Genomic DNA, 16,839 nt, shown 5'->3' with positions numbered 1-16,839 from the left:
ACAGTTCGCAAGAACTCGGAGGAACTGTTCTAATGAGAGGCACTTTATGGATCAGTCAGGCGATCTGGAAAGGAGATTTTTGGAAAGAGGATATCCAATGAAAGTAATAAAAGAGGCGGCTGCTGACATCAGGAAGGTCAGAAGAACAGATCTTCTTTATCCCCCTACGAACATGGCAAAGGATGATGGAAAGGACACGATTAGATTCATAACGACTTTTGATAACGGGGCGTATGAGGTGAGGAAAATCCTTGAGAAATATTGGCCTATTTTGAAGATGGATGGCGATGTTGGGAGTTTGCTTACCGATAGGCCTTCCATTACATATAAACGAGCAAGGTCACTTAAAGATCGACTAGTCCATAGTTATCTCAATCCGAAAAATCCTTTCGTCAGTTTTCCAACCCTGAAGGGCTGCTACAAATGTAGCGGTTGTATAGCCTGCAATTCGATTCTTGTTGGCAAAAGGTTTACAAGTCAGGTGACGAAGAAGGAATATGATATTCGATCCTTCATCAACTGTAAGACACAGGGGGTAATTTATAAGGCGACCTGTGTCTGTGGAATGGAATATGTGGGTAAGACCCGCAGGGAGTTCAGACGGCGGATAGGTGAACACCTTAGGGATATCAGACTGAACAACGATACACCACTGGCAAGACATATAAATCGCATGCATAATGGGGACCTCACTGTTATTGTATTTCAGGGTATTGATCATGTTAAGCCACTACCTAGAGGAGGAAATTGGGACAGGAGGTTGTTGCAACAAGAGTCCAGATGGATTTATTGGTTAAAGACTCTACACCCTAATGGACTAAATGAGGAAATTTCCTTTGCACCCTTCATCTAGTGGTGGTGCAGGGTCAGTGGTAGAGAGGAGGGACACACGTCGGCCGAGTGGGGGCGCCCACACACCGTTCTATCTTAGGGCGCCAACCCCCACATGATAGGTAGGGTCAGAATTTACAGCTAGTTTATTTAGGGCAAGGGCAGTCCCTTTCACTCCACTCTTTTCTTCCATTCCTTCTTTACCCTCCCTTTCATCTTCTTCATCTTTCTAGATCATAGTCAGTTTCTTTGGGATAGTCCCCCATATATTGTCATCACATATGGGATCTCTTTAATGATTAAATATATATATATAAAAATGTTTCTCTTGGAGATGTCTTTTGCCTTATTGGGATTCTTTGAGTTTTAATATTGATTTTTGGATGATAATGACACTGCCATACATATGGGTGACACACTTCTGATGTTTGTTTAAGAGGTGTGTCCTAATAATTTGGTGACATGGCTATAATTTGTAATACAATATGCAGTCACCTTAAAATTGTTTGTGGCAATCGTTGGTTGAACCGTCTTTTACAGCGGTGTGAACATTCCATGCTACAAACAATCTAACAATAATAATACTGTATGCTATTGTAGCTACTTTTTATGAAATCTCCTCCTGTTTAGTGTGATGGTCACATCCGTTTATTGGAAGAATGACCACACTGTGCTGTTCGCCCTAATGAATTAAATGAAAGTGCTGTCTCTGTTTTGAGACTGATGTAATCCTATACTCAGCCTGTGTGATGTGGTATTCACGTGACCGGGCAGTGAGGGGACGGCACTTGGTTGCCTTAGTTATTGTAAACAACATGATGCGGCATCCGGCCGTTGTCATGTGACTAAATGGGCGGAAACAGCGTCACATGGCCGGATGAGGGGGAACATTTAAAACTTGGCATTATGCGGCGGCTCCCTGAGAGAGCGAGAGTTACGGCCGCTCCTGCCACGTGGTAAGTTCCCCGTCTACCTACATTTGTATGTGGGATCTTTGAGGACCGCTGAATTGCTGATTTTTGTTGTTACTGTGTATTTTTCGGCGTGTCATTTAGGTATCTGGTCCATGTATCTTGGGACTAAGAGTGGGTCCGCTGCATCTATGACTCCTTGATGGGTCTAGGCTGACTGCCCACAGGTACATATTTGAATGAGACCTGAGATGGATTTCTGACTCCCCTGAAGAGTGAATTTTGAATGAAACGCGTCGGGAGAAAACATTCTTAAGGGTTCCATTTGGAATGAATTGGACCCCAATATCCTCATGAAGAGTGGCACCTTTATAAATTTGGTGAGACAAATCCAATTTCCTAAGGGCTCCATTATGGAATAACTTGGACCCCATTTTCTGTGATGAGCGGCACCTGTATTAATTTGGTGAGATTAATCTAATTTATTATGATCATTACTAGTGGACTTTAAAGGTACCCATGATTTGGTGAGATGGGTCTAATCTAGTACTGATGTTGAAACTCACTTTGGTTTATATATATCCCCTAAGAGGCAGGAGGGGTTAAAACCTATCTATTAGTGTTGTTTGTCTTTGGTCTTTGACCATTTTAGTGGAAATATTAAAGGTTAATTTTTAAATTTTAAAAAAATTTTTTTTGCACTGAGAGAGTTGCCATCTGTTAATTGCTGTAACTGTTGATTCTGCATACAGTTTATACTAGGGATGAGCAATTCTCTTTGAATTTTACCAGATATTTGGATTTGTCCTTTTCATTTATTTGAGCTAATCCAGAAAAAAATGAATTTTCTCTTTTTTTTTACAGTATTGAAAACATTTATGAAGGGGTTAAACAAATTAATGCTGTACCGGCCCTCACCTGGCCTCTTCAGTCTTATCCCCTGTGGGATGTTCACTGCGCCATCCTTGGTATTTTAGAGCTGCAAATACTTTTGGTGACTCTTGTCCATGATGTCACAATTGGTGTCTCTTGTCATGATGTCACAATTTACTCCACAGACTGAGAGCAGGAGACATTGATTGTGGGAGATACCATAAAACACTGAAGATAGCCAACTGAAGACAATACCAGAATTGTGTGTAAGGAGGTAGGTAAGGGAGTGTGAGTATAAAAAATGTATCTAAACTTTTACTTATCATTGTTCCAAGATCTGGAGAGACCTCAGAGTATAATAAGGAACATCCGATTCTTCTTAAATTTCTTGGCCAAATTTGAGCCCACAGGCAAATTCCAATTTCGGCAAATTGTCCTATTACTTATATTTATATAGACAATATAGTGAAACAAGCAGTGCAATCATCTAATGAAACAGTCTTTAACTTTTCTTTATAAAAACATGCTAAATATTACCAAAGACACTATGAGAAATTCATTGTAATTACAATGTGAGGACTTCCCGACATTAATATTAATTGAGTAATTCATGTTGAGTTTTGGCATGACTACCGATGAGTTCCTGTGGTCCATTGGTGGATACAGTCAATGACTGACACTATAGAGAACCTTTATCTCTATCAATGGACCTGGTCCAAATGACTGAACATGGGCACTAAACATACACAAGATATCAATCCCTTGTTCTTTCTGGTTCCTCTAATTGGTATTTTCACATACCGTATTTTCGGATTATAAAACGCACTTTTCCTCCCAAACATTTGGGAGGAAAATGAGAGGTGCATCTTATAATCTGAATGTAGGTTACCGGGGGAGGTGGAGAGAGGTTAAAAGAGATCCTACATTCTGCTGTGGGGCCACCATTCTGAAAATGCTGGCAGTGTGGGTTTCAAATATTGGTGCCTGGAATTGGTGTGTGTGCAGATGGAGCTCTTGGCTCAAAATCTCAGCTGCACAAGTGCTGCCTCCGGCCCACTGATCTCCCTGCAGGAGGCTTAAGGAAAATGGTGCCTGGATGTGTCATGTGCGCAGATGAGATCTCGGCTTGTCATTGAGCAAAGAGCTCTATCTACACATGTGCCAACTCCAGGGGCCATTTCTTTGAAGCCCGTACTTCTGACAGTTTCTGGATGCTCTTGCTTCCTAACAGTGCACACAATGAGCATCTGAGACACCCACTACACTGCCCGCAGCATTTCTCTACTCCAGCACCGCCCCTGTTTGTGTCGCATGGTCCAGGAATACCCATCCCTCCACCTCAGAAAAACTTGAAGATTAACCTGATTCAGCAGATAAGACCATGAAGATTTGGATTCTGATAGAGATGTTCACGCTAGTCACAAAGAGCCACAGTTTTTGTCAGAGCTCCAATTCAATGATTTAGTCCAGGACTTGGACTTTCTTAAACATTCTACACAACGTTTAGTCTTTACACTAAAATAAAAGAACCTGCTAGCTTTCCCTACTTTTTTATGGTACAGAAGCAAAGAAAAGGAATTTCTTTCATACTTTTCCAAAGACGGTGCTGTAGCATATTGCAGTGATGTTCTGGGGCTGATGGAAAAGTTTAACATTGAGGACGGTGGGAGTGAGTGGAGACTCATTATTGAGTTGTCCAAAGTTTGAAAGCTGCAACTGTAAAATTGCAGTAAGTATGCTTCACTGCTTGGAGGGCATTCTGTGCACTGGAAGGAAAACCATGAGAATTTAGACTTTATTCTCAAGAAATGTAAGTACAAGGATGATGGATGGTCAATATCTGGTGATCTGAAAGTTCTCTCTTTGCTCCTTGGGCAGCAAGGAAGAAATATGAAGCACCTATACTTTTTGTGGGAATGGAACAGTCGGGATAGGACTCATCGCTGGAGCCGTTTGCCAACGAGAACATCTTCCCAACCTAGACTTAAGAACATAGATATGGAAAATTCTGTTGATCCCAGTAAATTTCTCCAGCCACCGCTCTACATTAATCTTGGACTGATGAAGCCATTTGCGAAAGCTCTAGAGAAGGGAGAGACTTTTACCTGTGTGCCAAGTTTAAGGGACTGCTCGGAGCAAAACTGAAGGAAGGCATTTTTGTGTGCCCGGATATTCGGAAACTCATAAAGGGCAACATGTTCAAAACAAAAATGAAAGCTGTTCAGTGCTGTTACCGAAGAGCGAGGAGAATGATTTCCTCAGGATATCAAGGAGATGGAACGATGATACCAAGGTAGATGGAAAGTGAAGATGATGGGGGACGATATCAAGGGAGATGGAATGATAAAACTTTATGTATAATTTTGTGAACATTTTTGACTATAAAAAAGATTTTTCTTGTTCATCTTACTTGTCTTTAATTTGATGCTTGTTTAGTGAAAAATCAATATGTGATGGTAAAAAATAGAAGTGTTTTTTTATCAGGGCAAAAGGAAACATGGGAATCAGTCATTGGATTTGATACAATTTTCATAAACCCACATTTTGCTTACCTGTATTAATAATGAGTTTCATAAATGTCAGAAGGAACTGACAGTGTAAAATCTGAGCCAGTGATTTTATAAGTTGGGATTGATGTGTGGACCTTGTTATCTCAGTCACAGACCTTGTTTGATTGTATAATGGAGTTATGTAAATGAGAAACTAAAGCTCCATGGATATTTGCATCTCTCCAGTCTTATCATCTATGGCTTGCTTTGATGAGACACACAACTCTCAGCTCCATGGCTTCTGCAGGATTGATCGGTGTGGCTGCTGCTGTTATCATTGAATATGTGCTGGGAATCACATTAAACATGTACATTCTGCTTGTTTACATAGGAAACCTGAAAAATGGCCTCTCTCTGGGCCCATCTGATATGATTCACTTTGCCAAGGCCATGGTGAATGTCTTTACGGAAGCCCTGATGATTTTTCAAAACATAATGTATTTTTGGCCCTGTTTATTTTTCATACAGGACATTTTGCCCTTTTTCTTGTTTAGTAACTTGTTTGTAGTCCTATTTAACTGTTGGTTGACGGCTTTGCTCTGTGCCTACTACTGCACCAATATCACCAGTTGGGGTCACCATGGCTTAGCTTGGCTGAAGAGGGGCCTCCAGTCTTATCTTCTCCACATCCTTCTTGTATCAGGACTTGGCTCAGCTGTCCTATGTTCTCCGTTGTTTTGGTTTATGAGTCCAGAGTCTGCCGGGAACAGCACACATCAATCCATTTTTGTCCTAGGAGAGATCCATCTACCTATAACCTTCAGAATAGTAACTGGAACACTGGGCTGCTTCTTACCCTTCTCTATGGGTTTCATCTCCACCACGTTGACCTCATGGTCTCTTATAAAGCACATGTGGAGAATGAAGCAGAATAATACTGCTTCTAAATTGCAAACCCAGATTAATGCTACAAGAACCATGATCCTGTTTCTCCTCACATCTGTTATCTACATTGTAGCACACTACTTTTACTTGTCTGTCAAAGCCAGGAACTCCGAGGTTGTTGCAATGATCATCTGGTTTGTTTTTATATCCTTCCTAATATCAGAAGCTGTCATCATCATTCAGAGCAGCGTGAAGCTCAGAAAGACTCTTGTGGGGAACTTCTTTTTAAGAGCAAGAAGAAACCGAGAGGCTGAGACTTAACACCTGGAGGCAATGAAATAATCATGACTAGAAGGAACCGAGAGGCTGAGACTTAACATCTGGATGTGATGAAATAATCATGACTAGAAGGAACCAAGAGGCTGAGACTTAACACCTGGAGGCAATGAAATAATCATGACTAGAAGGAACTGAGAGGCTGAGACTTAACATCTGGAGATGATGAAATAATCATGACTAGAAGGAACCGAGAGGCTGAGACTTAACATCTGGAGGTGATGAAATAATCATGACTAGAAGGAACCGAGAGGCTGAGACTTAACATCTGGAGGTGATGAAATAATCATGACTAGAAGGAACCGAGAGGCTGAGACTTAACATCTGGAGGTGATGAAATAATCATGACTAGAAGGAACCGAGAGGCTGAGACTTAACATCTGGAGGTGATGAAATAATCATGACTAGAAGGAACCGAGAGGCTGAGACTTAACATCTGGAGATGATGAAATAATCATGACTAGAAGGAACCGAGAGGCTGAGACATAACATCTGGAGGTGATGAAATAATTATGACGAGAAGGAGCTGAGAGGTTGAAACAACATCTGGAGGTGATGAAGTAATCTTGAAGGTTTTAATAAGTTTCTCAAAGGAAAATTTCGATTTCAAATTTTTATTAATGTATCGTTTCCTTTATTAAGCTTCTTGGCTTTGTGACAGTGAAGAAGAGGGTGCAATTTATTGTCTGGTATGGGTTCTTAGGCACTTTAGAATGAAGGAGGGCACAAAGTGTTTAATTTCACCTCATAGGGACATTCATGATTTGAGACCAGTGATTATTTGCTGTGATGGTTGTATTAATAATTATTATAGCACTGTATGATGTAGTGGATGATCATTTAGACAGAAATTCTTGACATTTCTATCTGCTGCCACATCTTACTCCAGTTCTTTGTTTACTTATATTTTATGCTTCATAAGGAAAGAAAAAATTTTAAAAAATGATGAAACATACCGTGTATAGTGCATGTTCATAGTAAAATGCTGATCATTTATTAAATTTAAACAAACATTGCTGTGGAATCAAAACTTTATATCTTTCCGATGAGAAAGAGTTTTTAATTTTTGAACATCACTTACTTTCTACATGTCCAATGGATTTACCAGAAATCACAGCTCTTGGAGCCATGGCTTCTGGAATGTTCTCCTCTTCCCTCCATGATGTGGCAGCTTAAATGGTGCGAATTGAAGAAAGTCCGGTGTTGCCATAGTTTTGAATTCCCTCTAGAGAAGGAAGACAAAAGAGCTGATGGAGCACAGACACAAAGTCTGGACACCTGTACAGTGGCATGCAAAAGTTTGGACAGCCCTGGTCAAAATGACTGCTATTGTGAACACTTAAGCAAGTGGAAGATGAAATGATCTCTAAAAGGCATAAAGTTACAGATGACACAACCCTTTTGTATTTTACTCAAAAGGATATTTAATTAGTAGATATGAGACTGAGTATTTGCAGATTTTAGACTTTAGGAAACCTACTGTAAAGTCCTGAAGCTTTTGAATTTGACAAAGCAGGGAGCAAATCAAAAGTCTTAAATGACAAACCTCAGAAAAAAATTAGATGGTAGAAAATATTTTGCCATTTGTGGATAAATTGAATGGACCTGAGAGACACATGTGGTGAACTGCCTGTGATTGGAAAAAAAGGAGACCAGTAGGGTGGAGATTTTCAACATGTATCTGGAAGAGACAATATTTAAAAGACCTTTTGTAATGGGCTATGGGGAGGAACAGGAGTTGTTTCAACTTGAAGAACAAAGGAACTAAGTTTTGCTTTACTAGGGAGACCAAGGGGGAGAAAAGAGGAAGTAGTAACCCCAACCAACCCACATGGCAAAAAGCTTGTTTCTCTTGTCTGTTACAACCTAAAAAAGGAATTTAAAGCATCTCTTAAACAGGAGTTTCCCCCACATTCAAGAGTTCTTTGTAAATTGTTTTTTTTCACCTTATGATATTGGCAAAAAAAAATAACAATATTTTTTTTAATTTTTACTGGTCCTACCACAAAAATTAAATTAAATTTGGACACAAGTTTTGAATTCTTAATAAATACTGGGACAGGAACATCTGTTAAGCATGTAAATAATGTTTTCTTAGGGAAATCCTCAAAGCATTTTATGGTGATTTACTTGGAAAATGCATTTTTATTCCACGCCTCTGCACCCAGACTGCCAGTACTTATACCGCAGAGGCAACATGGCGGCAGCACGAGACTGGTCACCGGAGTGCGCTGCTCCTGGGACCACAACCTGGATCAAGCAGGAGACCGAGTAACTCTGCAGGAGGATGCGGACGCAGTTCCTGTTTATACTGAACCACTGGAGGGAAGAGATGAGGAGCCTGGCAATGGCAGTGTGAGCCCATGAGATAGAAGTCCCACGCGAGGAGCGGGTAAGCAGCTACCCAGCCCTGGTTGACTCGGCCTATATGGCTGCGGGGTCCGATCTGCCCCTGCCCGTTGCAAGCATTCAGCCATTGTCACTCTCTTTCTCGGCGGATGCCGAGCTGCCAACCCCAACACTGGCAGCGGAACCTCCAGTCCCCATTTGTGAATCGCAGATTGCAGAGCCTCTGAACCTACTCTCTGACCAGGCCACAACAGCGGTAATCCCAGCACTGGCCCGACCAGACTCGGCTGCATCACCGGGCCCGTACCCCGATATGGAGCACTTGCACTCTGCATCCCTGGCTGCGGAGCAGTCGGTTCCTTTGTCTTCTTTTGGTGGAGGCGGAGCCTGTGGATATGCCAGCTCCGCCGCGCGGCATCCCAGCGGCTGCTGGGGCCGCAGACATCCAGTTGCAACCAGCACCAGTGGTGGAGGTGAAGCCCAACATCAGCGCCCATGAAAAAGAAAGGCATTGGCGGCAGATACGGTTGCGTACGAAGGTGTTTGCTCGGGAGCGGCACAGGAGAGAGATGGCCGCTCGTCTCCACAGAGAAGAGGAGCTGGAACCTGCCAGTTCATAAAGTTTGAAAATGATTGTGTTGACTGTCACCCTTGTTGAACGTTCTCCAGTGTTCCGAGTGGGAAGGCCATCGGAGACTGATCGCAAGGGTCCCCAGTGGGGGTGACAGGAGAGTTAACATTCAAATAGACTGTGTCATCCTTGTTGAACCTTTTTCCATGCTTTATTACAGGAAAAGGGCCATCAGGGCCTTGGACGATGCGACGCTGGTAGACGGCACCAGGGGGCCCTGGTGAGGGTTGGCGCAAAAGGGTAACGGCTACTAAGTTACTCAGGACTGTTACCAGAGTCGTCTTTTATGCCTCCAAAACTTCAACCCTGTCACAGAACCAAGTAGGAAGCAGCGGGTTCAGGCTGTTTGGATGGCGGGTTGAAGGAAAAGGGACATTGGGAATGGACTGTCGAAGGAAGGTGCTGCAGTAGAGTAGGCTGAGCACTGACTACCGCTACAATCGGTAGTGTTCCCAGGGTTCTATTGCTAAAAATGAGCTAAAAAAAAGTTTTATAATGCAACGTTTAAGTAATGTGCCTCCCCTGTGAGAGATGAGGAATTGTTAATAAAAATATTATTTTTCTCTTTTTCTAGTTAACCAAAAATAAACCTCTGGATGTCCTGTAGCTCGGGGATGAGCTATGTTTAACCAAGGGGGAATGTGACGCCCCTGGACTATTCAGGTCTTCACAGGGTACTGCACAATCTTTTTCTCCCCGTGCAGGATTCAACCGCCCCATGGTTCTGGGTCTCCATCCTGCAGTACTGCCTCCACCAGCAAATACAAATCCTAGATACACCTTGCACCATACCCTGTCAGTCACAAAAGTGGGCTGCTTAGGCTGGAATAGGGCCACCCACCTAGGGGTCAGGCAGGGAGGTGGGAGGTGTCAGTTGAATTGAGAAGTATCCCTCGAGCTGTGAGGAGCTTTAAGGAAGCTGGGAGTTGTAGCTCCCAGGGGAGGAAGAGACTAGGTCACAGATAGTGGTCGGACCTTAGAGGAGCCGGACCCCCGGTTGCAGGGGATTGAGGCCAGGTGCCTGGGACCTGTCTTGGAGGACGGTCAGCAGCCTGAGCCCAATCACCGGTCCAAAACCAAAGGCACGATATGGTACACGGACCCTAGGTTGGGGAAATGCTTCAGGCAACCCGGCAATGAACCTGCGGAGGACAGGGCCTCTATGGACTGTTCCCATGAAGCTAAGAGATTGGGGGCAATAGCGCAACGAGGGGCATAGGGCTTTCCAAGCAAAGCAGCCCATTGAAATCCCAAGCGTGAGCTCCTGAGAGCAAGCTCTTTTACTTAGCCATAGTGGGGAGCGGGACCCAGTAAGCTCCAAGCTTACGGGCCACTTGGACACTCAAAATTACTGTGCCCGGAGGCAGGTCACAGACCACCAGGCAGTGCTGCAGGGGACGGGACCCAGACGAGCTTCCCCAAGAGGGCAGCGGCACCTAGAGACTTGGTTTATCATGTTGTCAGTGTCTGCTTTCTTGCTGAGTGAGTACCTGATTAACCCCTGCAACCAGCGAGCCTGCGCTCCCCCTTCACTCCATCACACCATCCAGAGTCCCGGGGCCTTCCCATCCTGTGGAGGGTGATGACATCTAGCTGCCCCACTCCATCACCCTGGGTACTCCCAACGGCAGTGGCTGTACTCCCTATTACCGTACACCACGGGTGGCATCACGAACTATATATATTTCCCTTGTAAATAGCCCCCTTCTTCATTTTGGTTGTGACCTGTAGCCCCCGGGTCCAGAGACCCTCGGGCCACGAGCAGTGACATTCGTATCCGATCGGTTCGACAGCTGCCGGGCCGGTACACTTTACAGTATACACAGAAGGTGTCACAACAAGGTACCCAGAATTCGCCAACAATATATACTGCCACAATGTCCTTAATTCTGAAAAAAAATTAACTCTTCCATATCCAGAGGTTGCGTTGCTTTAGTTTTTTTTATTTATTTTTATATTTAGTTTAGTTATCTTTTTTTGCTTTTGTGTTTCCTAGCAGAACATGGATGTATGGCCTCTAAGCACATACTACAGTTCTGTCAAGAGAGGGTAGTCTCACAGAGGAAAGGAAGGTTACAATACAGCAGCTTAAGTTGCCCAAAAACATGGTTTACAGCAGAGACCTGTGGCTTATTAGTCAACCAGATTGGATCCTATCATGAGGGGTGTATCTCTTGTATCAGAGCCATTTCTCTGGTTCAAACCAAGATTGAAAAGGACAGAGAAATAGTTCTTGATTACAAAGTTACAATTAACACACTACTTATGGTATTCTTGGTCAGGTATATTAAAGACATAATGTGTCCTTCTCAATCCCCAAATTTGAACTCAAGTAATACACAGTTTTCAGTCCAGCTATGGTTTGGATACTATTTTCAGAAAAGAGGGAAAGATGTGGAAAGCCCCTATTTTCAAGTATTTTTATATTCTTTAACAGAGAAGGACATAGCAGAGATAAATACACCCCACGATTGCATTACTCTGATGCAACAAGAAATGGTAATGTTTAAATGTGTGTCAGATGAGCCCATTGGTAATGCAGATTTTGACATCCAGATACCAGGATGCCGATCTATTCTACACTGGATATGCTGTGGTTACACAACATAAGGTAATAAAAGCCGAAACATTTTCTCCTATACTATTGGCACAGGAGGTAGAGGTGAAGGCAATCATTGAGGTGTGTAGAGTGGCAGAAGTTAAGATAGTCAAATGTATATGTATGCAGCAGATCTTTCCTGACCACATGAGATACCTATAAAAACTGCAGAGAGCATACAAGCCTTGATGGAGACTCTCCTGTTACTGAATAAACCTGGCATAGTGAAGGTAAAGCTCCCACCTGAGCTTACACTGCCATAGGAAATACCCAAAGAGATGCAGCTCACACAAAAGCAGCACAGAGGTGAGAGTTGAGTGTCTAGCATCAAAAAGGACCATGACCTCAGTGGCACGTATCACTTCTGATGTTCTTAAATCCCTACAGAAACATGATGTGAAATTCATAAAGCCATTAGACTGAGGAAGGCCTGTAGGAAAATTTGATAAACTTTCTCTGCCATGAGCGCTCTACTCCATGATTGCCCTTGTAACCTATGGACTTACAGTTATGTGTGCATTTTGGTGGAAAAGGTATTGGTGGCACAAGGGTTCAGTACCCAGGTAACCAGGTGAACTCAGTCTTGTATGATGTGTGCCTGATACAATGTAGTAAAACCTGAAAAGACTCCACAGAAACACAAACTTATCATTCCAGAGATTGCAGATTGAATATATACAGCTAACAGAAGTAGGTGTATATGAGTCTGTGCTTGTTCTGTTAATTTCTTTAAAGCAAGAAGGTCAAATATTACAGTGAAGAGATACAAATGTCCATAGAATATCACTTATCCATTTACATATCTGCATTACATAATCAAACGAGTCACCCATGATGACATTTCACTCCTAGTAACTCCCTCAAACATTTCTAAGACCAGCTGCTGTTTGGTTGGATTCTAAAAGCTGGAAAGGGGGTAAAAATAATAAACTGTTATACTCACATCTCCTTGTCTCTGACCAGACCTAACCCACTGCCACCACTCCCCGCCCTGCCTCCAGTCAACTTTTTTTTAGTTTTCTCCTCATTCTGGATCTTCCATTGGGTGATGCCACTGACTCGACTTCCTGCACTTCCATGGGGTGTGATACATGGTAATGATGTGACACGTCCCACAGGATTGCATGGAGCTTGGTACTTTGCTCATGTTGGCTTATTTATTAGTTCAGAGAGTCAACTATACTGAGCTTTTACGTAGTGAAGACTTAAATTCAAAGTCAAAACCTTGTTCGCTGTAGCAAATTTTTTTTCAACTTTATTGATTCCTTTGTTTTATTCTTACTAACTTATAAAGGAGCTAATATTGAGAAAACAATCAAGCTCTCCGCGTTATGATAATACCGACTAACAGTGCCTGATAGAACCTCATTATTTTATTCCTGGAATTAATCCACATGGGTCCAAGGCAGATGACCTGAATTAATAAGAAGACATTAGATGAGCGATCAGACCGGGTGGGGAATAGTAGAAGGATAAGTATTAGGAGGACTAAGGAAAAGGGAGTATAAGAGTTTGTTTTTTTTAACACTTTCTTTCCAGATTGAATTCACACCAAATATATTGATTATGAACCAATTCCACCCGTGAATTGAGTGAATCTGTTCTAATCAAACTTTGAAAGTAAATAAACTAAAAAGAAAGTAATAGTCACAATATTGTATCATCACCTTATTTAAAGAAGAGATTCATATTCTTTCACATTCAGACTTCTCAGCACATGATGTGAGGTGCACCTGCTTTTTCTCCACTCACACTGCCACCACTCATCAAGCTCACGGGGTGACGAGTCCCTGTAATATACTACTATTAGACATTCAAAGGGGCACACACTTGCTGTAAGGCTATGGATTCTTTAGAGCATACAAGGATCAAGGACTATTAAAGTTTTAAACTTTTTAAGGTTTATAAAAAAAATGTTAGAAAATGTCAAGCCAGGCAACAAAGGACCATGAGTTCAGGCTTTGAGGCTCTTACTCACCAGGCCAAGGTGTCAAAAGTGACATTGTCTGCATTCTCAGTCAAAGCCCCCTTGGTTCTGAGTTCCTGCAATCAAAGTATCTAAAGGTTCTGCCCTTTGTGTAGAGACGGTCACAGGGAAGGCAAACTTATGTCAATGTTACTTTATTGCAGCTGTCATACATTTCTCCTACAGTTACATATTTCCTTCACATATTCTTATCTCAATAATGATACATCTCCATCATTTTCCAGCATTGATTTTGTAGCAAAGAACTATAGCATAAGGTATTTTATGCTTTATGCAAAATGTATACATTTTCTGCCCAGTACACTCAATTACCCTCATCTCGAAAATTCACTTATGTTCCATTCTTTTAAGGTCCAAACCATCCAACTTTTCCACCTTTAGCCTTGCGAGTGTCACTTGTATATCACCCTCTGGGCCAGAAACACCAATATCTTTGAGATATTCCAGTTTTTACACTGGTCACTAAAAAAACACAAGACTGAGTAAATCTAATATTTAATTTATTTTAATATTTAATTTAATATTTAATGTTATTTTAATTTCTTATGTTAATATCTTTCGGTTAAACCACAGGACCTTTGCCATCATTTGCTTTCTTAACTTGGGGTTGGCAAAGATAATGATGAGAGACTCGGATGTTGGAAAAGACATAAATATCAACCCACTAAAAATAATATAAGGATCTTCAGGGCTGAGGCTTCTTGAAAACAACAAAATTTCACTTATGCAGAATATGATGGAGATTGTAAGGAAACACCACATGGTTCTTATGGCATTAATATGAGCCTGGTAGTTGGTTTGGGATAATCCAGAATCCTTCTGCTTGATTTTCTGTAGATGTCTTATGAGTGAAGAATTGGTAATAATGATAGACAATAAGATAAGTAGAAATGGCGCGTAGCATCCAATAGATGATGAGGCTTGTATATAAAGGGGATGAAGATTTAAATACCCAGTGATAAATATGGGGTCATTGGTGCTATTCACAGGAGATTGTAGAGTGATTTGCATACTTGCCGTCCAGATGGCAGGAAGACTAATGAAGAAACATCCGGCTGCTGACAGGAGAAGAAGATGTGGTAGATACATTGAGATGTTCCTCTTGGACCAGAGAAAGAACGGATGATTGAAGTTAGAGATGGAGACACAGTAATAGACACAGAGCCAGGCGGTGAGCCAGTAGGTGAAGTATGTAAGAGTCAGCGTGCCCACAGTGATTGGGACATAGACCTCCCTCATAGACAGTGAAGAGATAAAGGATGTAGACAAGAGACCCTGTAATATGAGAAAACACTGGAGAGCGATGTTTGCGATTCCGATGACAAGGTTCATAAGATCGGGAGGATTCAGCTTCTGCCCAGTCTTCAGGCTCTTGACACCAGCCACCAAAATGAAGACATTCAGAATATATCCCAACCCAGTGTCCAAGAAGTTGATTATCACAAGGATCCATCCTGCCCCCGGCATCATCATCATCCTGTGGACGAGTCTTTGTTCGAAGCAGTAACGTATTGGGTGCATTTTTTAAAAACGATTTTATGCTTGATGTACGAGTTACGCAAAAAGTGTTTTACATGAATTTGTTTTTGCAAAACAGATGTTTGCATCTCATTTCCATCCAAATGATGTTGCAGAGTGTAACCAGGCAGCGCAGTGTAAGGACATTAGATATATAAAGGAAATACATATTTCAGAAACAAATGAGTAAATAATACATATATAATGGTTTGTTAGTTTATCGACCTATTCAAGAAGACATTGGCCAAAGCATTCGTCAAGAAGATTTTATTGAATGGACCCAGAAAGAGCCCATTTTTCATGTTTCCTGTATAAACTATCAGGGAATATATAATCAAGAAATAAGAAGAGATTCAAGCCAATTCCCACCACATATTTAATAGTTATATCTGTAAGGTCGATCATATCTACAGGAGCCACCTCTAAAAAGTTTTGTGTCTTACAAAAGCAAAAAGGTCGATCGTCAGACGAAAGAACTGCGAATATTCATCGAACTTCGGTTACCAATTCATATTATATTATACAAACAAGCTCTTCATGACTTAGGTAACGATGAGGACTAATATAATCAGGCACCGGCCGATGTTAAGCTTATAAAAAAATCCCTTGGATGTCTATAAAGCACATCATGAAAAATGTCCAAAAATCATAATGTTTAATATCAGAAATCTTTAATGTTTATTAAACAGGAATGAATAATCAGAAAATATCATATTACATAATTCAGCTTTTCAATTCAAATATATTTGGTATTTTTCATATTTTTCATTTTTGATTTGGACATGTGTCAGATAGTGAGGAACGTCCAGATGAAGGAAGATACATAAAATATTTATTGTATGACAATAAGTGTTGAGAATGGTCTCTTCTCTTCACAGATACACTGCATGGGGTATAATATATATACAGTACAGACCAAAGGTTTGGACACACTTTCTCATCTCTAGAACAACTGTTAAGAGGAGACCTTGTGCAGCAGCCTTCATGGTAAAATAGCTACTAGGAAACCACTGCTACGGACAGGCAACAAGCAGAAGAGACTTGTTTGGGCTAAAGAACACAAGGAATGGACATTAGACCAGTGGAAATCTGTGCTTTGGTCTGATGAGTCCAAATTTGAGATCTTTGCATCCAACTACCGTGTCTTTGTAGAAAAGGTGAACAGATGGACTCTACATGGTGGTTCCCACCGTGAAGCATGGAGGAGGAAGTGTGATGGTGTGGGGGGGGCTTTGCTTGTGACACTGTTGGGGATTTATTCAAAATTGAAGGCATACAGAACCAGCATGGCTACCACAACATCTTGCAGCAGGGTGCTATTCCATCCGGTTGGACCATCATTTATTTTTCAACAGGACAATGACCCCAAACACACCTCCAGGCTGTGTAAGGGCTATTTGACTAAGAAGGAGAGTGATGGGGTGCTACGC

The 16,839-nt window shown here is 41.7% G+C and overlaps 1 protein-coding gene across 1 annotated transcript; it reads right to left on the bottom strand.

The window, feature by feature from the left end:
* Positions 1-14,434: 14,434 nt before the first annotated feature.
* On the bottom strand, positions 14,435-15,358 carry LOC142246809 (taste receptor type 2 member 40-like). The gene has a single exon (XM_075319858.1). It carries the CDS (start codon positions 15,356-15,358, stop codon positions 14,435-14,437), a length of 924 nt encoding a protein of 307 aa, XP_075175973.1.
* Between the last annotated feature and the right edge of the window lie 1,481 nt (positions 15,359-16,839).

Source organism: Anomaloglossus baeobatrachus, chromosome 7 (assembly GCF_048569485.1).
Source record: "Anomaloglossus baeobatrachus isolate aAnoBae1 chromosome 7, aAnoBae1.hap1, whole genome shotgun sequence".
NCBI lineage: Eukaryota > Metazoa > Chordata > Amphibia > Anura > Aromobatidae > Anomaloglossus > Anomaloglossus baeobatrachus.
This window is presented reverse-complemented; position numbering and strand designations above follow the sequence as displayed.

What these genes read in the sequence shown, in the direction of transcription:
- LOC142246809 (XM_075319858.1), bottom strand. Translation starts at nt 15,358, where the DNA reads ATGCCGGGGGCAGGATGGATCCTTGTGATAATCAACTTCTTGGACACT.